At 32.6% G+C, this 9983-nt stretch overlaps 1 protein-coding gene across 1 annotated transcript; it reads left to right on the top strand.

Moving 5' to 3' along the window:
* Positions 1–4672: 4672 nt before the first annotated feature.
* Kap-alpha3 (karyopherin alpha3) lies at positions 4673–9911 on the top strand. The gene is made up of 9 exons (XM_076783591.1): positions 4673–5000; positions 6756–6858; positions 6925–7129; positions 7200–7360; positions 7851–8077; positions 8158–8523; positions 8607–8841; positions 8924–9015; positions 9106–9911. Exons 1-9 carry the CDS (start codon positions 4935–4937, stop codon positions 9196–9198), a joined length of 1548 nt encoding a protein of 515 aa, XP_076639706.1. The 5' UTR covers positions 4673–4934; the 3' UTR covers positions 9199–9911.
* The last annotated feature ends 72 nt before the right edge of the window (positions 9912–9983 follow it).

Genomic DNA, 9983 nt, shown 5'->3' on the forward strand with positions numbered 1-9983 from the left:
GTATCAGCATCTTTTTTGTAAACGGTACACATTAGAAAAAAAAGAAAGAGGTGGAAGTTGTAGTATATTTTACCGGCAATATGATATCCAGTTTTGACAATAACATCGTGTGTAATTTATAATACATAATACGCATTTTGGTGAACTGAGAATTCGAAAAACGGACAAATTTCCAAATACGATTCAAAACAAATGTTTGGTGTAGAATTATTGATAACATTTTACTAAGACCATATTTTTACACTGGAATTCTAAATAGAAATAAGTAGTTATAATTTTTTAATTGTGAATTACAAAATTATTTAATTTTTACAAAATTTTTTAATTGTGAATTATAAAATTATTAGGAAGCGCATAATTCGTTCATAATTGTAGACCGGTAAAAAATTTGTTGCATAATATGTTTAACAATAAATGGATCGAGACATACAGATCCATAAAATGGCCTGCAAGATCCCCCCATTTGTCCCCCCTTCGTGGCTGTTGCAAGTCATGTGATTGTGTTAGCCTAGATGCACACGAGCGGTGCGTTGCCGTTGCATTTCTATGTTCTTCCTTGTTTTGCAATTAAAACAACGAAGACAGACAAGATCGGCATTCCTACGTCTGCCTTGGTTGTTTTCAATTGCAAGGCAAGGAAGGGCATAGAAACACTTGTGACGGAAAAAGTTACTCGTTTGCATCCAGCCTTACTAAAGTTCATTTTCTCGTTGGATTAGGCATACCTGTGTGTGGAAATCTTAATTTAAGAGATAAACTATGGCCACATTAATAATAATGACAGTTCACTAAATAACAATAACGCATAACGAAAACAATTAACAATATGTCATTTACTATCGCAATCAAATGTATATAATATATATTTGAGTGCTATTCGCCCAAAATTAAAAGTTGCTCATCTAGTGTATACGTCTGTCATAGTCTCTAGAGATGGCATGAATTGCTACTTTTGAATCACTCGTGATTCGATCACGTTCATTCCCAATCATAGTGATTCGTAATTCTTCGAGATCGCTTTTGATTGGTGGTGAGCGTTCTTTTCACTTTTCACGAATTACACATATCTTTACACTGTATATGTATCTACTATATTATAATATGATCTAAAAGCAATGTTAACATAATTTTCTTATTAGGAAAAAGAAAAGGAAAAATTAAAAATAATAAATAGATGTAAGTATATGTTTTATTTCTCATTGTATCAACGTTCGTTTCATAAATGTTCGTGAAATTTTTCAACAAAGTAATGTATATGCAAAACTAACCTGTTTGTAATTTGAAATTCTAACTTATTTCTTTATAATATAAATATATACAAAATGTCATATTAAAGTATAAAAACGTATATAAATGTATAATGTGTATGTTTTCATATAAATGAACATAAGAATTTTCATTACTGATGATTTTATATTTTTTCTTATTTTTAAAGTGAGTATTTTACACCTAAGCAATACTTCTTTTTCATGGCAACAAACTTATCATTTATTTAAATAATCGACTGAAACAATTTGACATTTAAAATGTACAAAATATACAATTAAGCAGCCTTTTTCATTGCTTAGACTACATTACTTTACAATTTAAATTTGGCGCATTTGTAATTTTTTGAATTTTCACTGAGGGGAGTTAGCGGTCATGCTACTAAAACGTCATCTTTTGAATCACGGTCGTGAATGGAGTTCAATGATTAAACTTTAATCACGAGCGTGATCGTGATTTTGTGATCACTGTGATAAATCACTATTAGTGATTTTGCACGCCATCTCTAGTGTCCACCAGAGATGCCAGGATTCAGCATCCGATGTACTACTCACACATGCCAGATCACGCGTACGTGAACTCGTGGAGTTTCGGAAAGTCGACAAAGGCAAACTGACACATGCCCTCTTTCTCGATTCTCCGAAGCTGCCCGAAGTAATTTCGGACCGCCTCGTGGGAGTTGAGAGAGAAAGGCTCACATTTGCCTTCTCGCTCTTAACAACTGAAATCCGACCTCCCGTCAACGGCATACGATTTGGAATCTCGAGTCGAGATTCTCGACTGCCCAGGCATTTTTACTTTCCGACCTATGTACTACTATACAGAAATGACTTGATGGCTAGGCACGCTGATTGGCCGTAGCGTAATAGCGACGCCTGCTCTCACACGCATTGTCATTATTGACTGAGCCGCTCACAACTACAATTCCATCACGTGACAAAGGACGTGAACAAAACGTATAGGGACAAAGTAGGATAGAACAAGACTGAGAGGCATTGGCGTAATCGTACGCTCAAAATACTAGCCGTGAATAGGACAAAAATGTATTTTTTGTGGTATGGAGACCCTACTACTATGCAGCGTGGCGTCAGAGCGAGCCTTTCCAGTTGAAATAAAGCGGCGCGAAGCCTTCTCTCCTTGCCCTTGCTCCGTTTAGTTTGTAGGTGCCTAGCCAACAAGTGTCAAGAAGTCATCACTGGATAGTAGACGCACACAAGCAAAGTACCCACAATGAAAAAAAAATTTTGTAAAATTTATTTTACGGAAATACACGTTTTAAGACCTGATAATATTTTAATTATTGAAAAAAAAGAAATTTTTTTGTATTATTCCTATGTATGAGCGTAAGTACATATGTATATTAAGTACGTAAGTACATTTAAGTTTTATGTTCTCATTTCAAAATCCGGTTCGACTTTGACTATAATCAGCCCATGGATAATAATGAATATACCTCTTGCTTTATAGTTGTTAATTAAATCTTGGGAAGAATTCAATTTTATGTAAAAAAAATTAAATAAACTTTTTCTCTATCTTCTCTAGAAAAGAAAAACTTAAATGAAATCTTATACATTACATGCTTACTTAAATCGCATTGAAAACGAATACCACAAATGTTTTAGAATAATGTGCAAAATGGTCTCACTCGCAAAGGGTTAATTGAGAAATAAATGTTTGGTAAATGAAAACAGGTAAACAGCTTAACCAGCTGTGATTTTCGCTAAGACAAATTGAAAACTCGATTCTAATAAGAAAAAATTGAAATGGTATCCGGTTTTGGGTTAGGTTATTACAAATATTTATCTTCAGAAATAAAACTATATCTACCACTAATAGCATAAGTGATAAGGTGTTTGCCTGCAAGTTCGAGCTTCTTTCGCTCTGCAGGTTCGAACCCTGGCAGAACAAATCTTTTTTTTATTTTTTTCAATCATATTTTAATTGTACACTAAATGTGATATTATATTTTTGTCTGACCTTCGAATATTTTTTTTTTTTAAGTTAAATTTAACCACTTACATTTAACATATGTTATTTTCAATGTACGAAGTACATGAATCTGGATGGTACTTTTCGTAAAAACAGTCAAAACATAAAAATGTCAAGCAACACGTACATCTAATGAAAGTTTTGTTTTCACAGAAATTACAAAATTTTGTATTTAACTCTAATGGAAAGGCCGCTTCATTTACATTGATAAAATGTGAACAATTTTCGGATAGTCGTACCTTGTACCTTCTACTTTTTATCTTATACTTCAGGTAAAAAAGGATATAACTGGGTAAAATAGTTTTATGACATTACCTGCTAACTCATGTTACTGTTCTAAAATGAAACGCTATGTTTTGTACCTTTAAAAATATTCGACCATGTCCTTTTAAAATTTAAAATTCAACCCATACTTTGTATTAAACTGGCAAACGGGATCACTTTTCCTTTGTTTCTAAACGGTTTGATGGTGCACGTTATTAATTTTGATGGACCGATACAATTATTTTTTTATACAAAGTTAAGCCAAATCAAACATAATATTTTATTCGTCATAACAAAGTGATACGATTATCCCAAAACATATCGAGGAAAATCATTATTAATTAATTTCTGCAACTATTAATTCTACTATTTTGTTTACGTTACAAAAATAAGAACTCTTCTTATTGAAAAATGTCACAGTGTGCACGATACTGGCAAAAAGTGGACTCTCATTTTAATTTATTAATTTTCAATCTAAAAGTATTTTGATTTTGAAAAATCGTATTAATAATATACATATGTTCGCCCACACATAAGAATAATGAAAAAATTTCTTTTTTTTTCAATAATTAAAATATGATCAGAGGGTCTTAAAACGTGTATTTCCGTAAAAAAAATTTTACAAAATTTTTGTTTCATTATGGGTACTTTGCTTATGTGCGCCCACATAAGTCGGAAAGTAAAAATGCCTGGGCAGTCGAGAATCTCGACTCGAGATTCCAAATCGTATACCGTTGACGGGAAGTCGGATTTCAGTTGTTAAGAGCGAGAAAGCAAATGTAAGTCTTTCTCTCTCGACTCCCACGAGGCGGACCGAAATTACTTCGGGCAGCTTCGAAGAATCGAGAAAGAGAGCATGTGTCAGTTTGTCTTTGTCGACTTTCCGAAACTCTACGAGCTCACGTACACGTGATCTGGCATAATGTGCGAGAGCACCTTCGGTGCACTTCCTGCACCTCTGGTGTCCACGCCTGTCGTAGTCTCCTCTAGATGACGTAACAATCATTTCGCCAACCTTTCAGAGACGAATTTTAAACCTAGGGACAATCACCTAGAGTGTCACTACACGTGTCATCTTTCGCAGAGCGTAATGGTGAACATGGTGAAAACACGAGGCTTTCGGAGCGCCACCTTTTCAGGTTTGGTCCATGTTCTTTTCAGAACGGTCGAAACGCTGCGTTCGTGTTGAGAAAACGTGACCACAGAGAATATCGTGTGGCGATCGTGATTAGAGGAACGGGTGTTATGCATGATATTGCATATTGACGTACATTAAGATTGTCGTGTGACGGCATGCAGTTGTCGAAGTAAATAGGCCGCAGTTACACGGGCACGGGATTTTTCACAATAACACGGGTATCCGGAAGCCGGCACATATCAATATACGCGAGCACGGAGGATTGGTTATTGAAAAAATGGCGGCGGAAATGCCAAACAAGAATCGAATGATGGTTTTTAAGAACAAAGGCAAAGATCAAGAAGTAAGTACCCAGTTCGTTCATCATTGTGCGCAATTATCTTGTGCGTCTGAAATATTTGGCCGTCGTTCGAAGCATACGATTGCGAGATTATTGTGCTCGCTAGTTTTCTCGAGATAATGAAACATATTTCTACACTTTGTTGTTCCAATCGAAGTTTTAGAAATTTCTATGCGATTATTTTCTATAAGACACAATAATTTAAGATCGATCACAATACAATTAATCATTGTATTCGAAACAAGCGGAAAGTATCGTCGATCTTCCAAGTATTGTCAAATACATCTCCAAAAAGGATAGGGTTGGATAGTTAATTACGAGAAATATGATGAACTTTCTAGAAACGATATTGTAAATGTTCACTAAAACCCTTATTCGTGTGTTTACAATGTTTTTACACATTTCTTCATATAAATACTTTAATATGCTATAACTCCTGTAATTTCTTTATACTTTTATATTATAATTAGGATGATTACAAACAAAAATATTATAAACAATATTGAAATGTCTTAAGATTTAAATCATTTACATTTAAAAGATAATAATATTATCCCTTCAGAGAATCATAATTTATTCAAGTAAATTTGAACTTTTAATAATGAATTAAACAAATGCTATCTAAGAATAAAATCTACAAGAATATTATACATGTATGTCAAATTTTATCTTAACCTTTTAACTTATTATATAGTCTGCATTAAAGTAATATAATAAAATATAATTCTGTAATTATATTAGATAATAAATATATAGGTTAATGTATAATAATTCTAGCAAATATATTTTTGTAATATTTGGGAATATGTTGCTATATTATGAAAAGTTTGAAGAAAAACATATCTTTGGTGTGTAAATAGCATTCTTGGGCAATAGTATGTTGCAAAGCTGAGAGATATGGTTCTAAATAAAGTTGTCAACTATTCTGAAAGATCCATGTGTTTCATGGTTCTATGGTTCTTTCCTATAGAGTTTAATTCAAGGCCAATAGAGTCTTGAAGTTGTTTTACAATAATAGGTATCTTGTGAAGTATGGTAAACACTTGTTACACAGCACTTAATTTGAAAAAATTACATTAAATGCATGAGTATATATTAAAATTGTATATATTTTTATATTTATCATGACTTTGTACAACCATTATATATTTAATTTTGTATAATTTGGTGCTATTGCTAAAATGGAGCAAATAAATCTTATTACATAGTAATGATAATAATCTTTCATAATACTGAAATTATTTAAAATTTTATATTATTAAAATTAGTTGAGGAAATTTGAAATTCATATTGAAATTATAAATGTTAGTTTAATGTGTTGACTATGAAGCAAAATGTAGTGATTTCTTCATGATCCTGATCGCTGTTTAAGATATATCAATTCTTTCATAAGATTATGGTATATCGTTCCTTCTCAATTAGCTTATTGTATTATCTTCGGATAGATCAGATCATCTGATTGTTATAAAATTTATAAAGACATATGTTTATAAAAATAAAACTGAAAATTAAATTTTGAATCACAGTCTGGCACCGTGCTGTGCAAATACCATGTATCAGCTCAGATAACTTAGTATGGCAGACAATGTGTTAAATAATAACATGAGATAATAGGAAACTATTTATTTTTCATTATTATATTTTGTTTTTATAGATTTAAATTGGAATATGGTAAATTGCTTTTTAAAATAGCATTATATTTGAAAGGTATTTAAATTACTTCTTGTTATATGTGACAATGAATAACAAATATTTTAGGAAATGAGAAGAAGAAGAAATGAAGTGACAGTGGAATTGCGCAAGAATAAACGTAATGAGACTTTACTAAAACGAAGAAACGTGCCTATTGTAGATTCTACAGGTAAATTTTTTTACAAGATCGATAGAAGCATTTATTAATAAACATAATACTAACATTTTCTTTCAGATGAAGATGATGCTGATAAATATTTGTCAAAAATTAATTTGAAAGAGCTGGTAGCAAATGCTGGTAGTTCAAATCCAGATATTCAATTAGAAGCTGTTCAATCTGCAAGAAAGTTACTATCGTCAGATCGTAATCCACCGATTGATTTATTAATTGATAGTGGCATTTTACCAATCCTAGTTCATTGTCTTGAACAGCACAATAGGTACGGGAGTATGTAAATTCATGTGTTGTTTTTATGATTTAAAATATCTGATTCATAACCTATTTTATAGCCCATCTTTGCAATTTGAAGCTGCATGGGCTCTAACAAATATTGCAAGTGGAACGTCACCCCAAACACAAGCAGTTGTAGATGCTGGTGCAGTTCCCCATTTTCTGCATTTGTTACTTTCAAGTCAACAGAATGTTTGTGAACAAGCTGTATGGGCGTTAGGTATACAATCTAATATGAAAGTAAAAAATATAAAAATTGTATTAAAACTAAAATAATTTTCTCTGGCTACTTGTTTTACATTTAATTCAGCATTCGCTGATGCTACGTGATATTATAGTTTCACTTCTTAGAACATTCGTAAATATTTGTCTTAACTGCTTAATATTAAAAAAAAAATACTATTATTTAAATAAACAAACCATGTTGTTATACAATATGTACAAACAGGCATAAAAATTTCTATAGCAAGGCCTAATAGAAAGTTCTATGGAAAAATAAACTAACGAAGATTTTATTTGTCGAATATAGACATCTATAATAGAGCTTAAAAATTAATTTGCTTTTATAAAAGTAATTCTAAAAATGTTACATTTATTGACAATATGAGATTTAAGGCTTGAGTGTATATTTTAATTCATGGCTTCCAGATGGATGCCGCGTCTATCCGGAAACCATGAACTTGGTTCATTGATAATATTTTTCTTTACAGGAAATATTATTGGAGATGGTCCAATATCTAGGGATTATGTTATTAGGCTTGGCGTTGTACAGCCATTGTTAACATTTGTTCAACCGGATATACCTATTACTTTTTTGCGTAATGTAACATGGGTGATTGTGAACTTATGTAGAAATAAAGATCCAGCACCACCTGTTCAAACAATTAAGGATATTTTGCCTGCTCTTAACGTGCTCATCCACCACACAGATATTAATGTAAGCGATGAAAGTAATTTTTAATGTATTTGCTGTAATTAACAATTGAAACAAATCATTACGCCCAGTGTGTATTGCAGATACTTGTTGATTCAGTTTGGGCATTGAGTTATCTCACTGATGGTGGTAATGAACAAATTCAAATGGTTATAGACAGTGGTGTTGTACCTCGTCTTATACCACTTCTCTCGCACAAAGAAGTTAAGGTACAAACAGCTGCTTTAAGGGCAGTTGGTAATATAGTAACGGGTACAGATGAACAAACACAGGTTGTATTAAACTCGGACGCGCTTTCACACTTCCCTAACTTACTGACTCATCAGAAGGAGAAAATCTGTAAAGAAGCGGTTTGGTTCATTTCTAATGTAACTGCGGGGAATCAATCACAAGTTCAAGCTGTAATGGATGCTGGTTTATTGCCACTTATCATTAGCAATTTGGCGAAAGTAAAAACACATTCTTTATAAAATTATTGGAAACTGTTAAATTAAACTGATATTACCTTACTAATATATTTCATGTTAAATAGGGTGAATTCCAAACGCAAAAGGAAGCAGCATGGGCAATTAGCAATTTGACGATAAGTGGTAATAGAGGACAAGTTGTGCAGCTTATACGAGAAGGTGTTATTGCACCTTTCTGTGACCTCCTTTCCTGCAAAGATACTCAAGTTGTACAGGTTGTTTTAGATGGTATACATAACATGCTCAAACTTGCTGGAACACAAGTTGAACAATTGGCTAATATGATTGAAGAGTGTACAGGTTGGTCTTCACAGCATTGAAATCATTTATTTTGGCACCTTGTTCAACAAATTTATTTATATCTTTTAATGTGGACTTACAGGTTTGGACAAAATCGAAGCACTGCAAAATCACGAAAATGTAGACATTTATAAACTAGCATATGATATTATTGAGCAATACTTTTCTGAAGAGGTGTGTATTTATTTTGATTTAGTAACTAGTAGCTTACATTCCTTTTATAGTTTTAAGTTTCGAAAAAAATGTATTTCGTAATGATTTTAGACGGATGACACGAATTTGGGGCCACAGGTCGGAGAAGGTACATTTGAGTTTGACCAGACGTCGACTATTCCGAGTGAAGGTTTTAAGTTCTGAGAGGGCCTCCATTATTTCTTATCCGATCGTGCCGTCCCTCGACAAACTTCATTACGAAGTCATTCTGCTTACCCTTTCCTATTCTTATGTCTCATTCTTGCTCCAATGACAACACGTGGCATTATCAATATGCCACCGCTGAACCAAGAATCATGTTTTTTTTTGCTAATCCAAAGGCATAACATTGACTGATTTTTTGCCCGATAAAAGAGATATCGGATCAAAGTAAGGGCGAAAGTTACGGAGCAAAGGTGTTTCTTATCGAAACGAGAAAGTCTGTATTCTTTTGTTTTCCTTCTGATTTGTTTTAACGATATGTACGTTAATTTTTTTAAATTGCACATAAAAAAAAATCTGGCAGAGCGGAACTTAGTCGGACGCAGCTAGGATTATGCAACGTACCAACTAAATTATTCTAGTGTACCTACTAATTATTTTGCTCTCTAAATCGAGTAGCAACAGAGGAAAGAAGTAAAAAACCATTTTATTGCTTGATCATGCTGCTGTCCACTCTAACTCGAGATGAGTCTTGGTTAGCGATGTTACATTTATAAAACAATTCGTGTATATTTTAGGCATGTTAAATTTATAATATCGATTACTAAATAAATGAATCGATTAACTACTACTCTTTATTAGTTTAATTCGCAACTATGGATCATTTCTGTAAGAGGAAGTAGATGAACAATAAAACTATAACGTTAATTTGGTAACATTCACTGTCAATTTTTACTTGAACTTTTAATCACACAGAAAAGACGGCTAATAACTCAAAATCGATTTAA

The sequence above is a fragment of the Colletes latitarsis genome, chromosome 1, assembly GCF_051014445.1.
Source record: "Colletes latitarsis isolate SP2378_abdomen chromosome 1, iyColLati1, whole genome shotgun sequence".
NCBI lineage: Eukaryota > Metazoa > Arthropoda > Insecta > Hymenoptera > Colletidae > Colletes > Colletes latitarsis.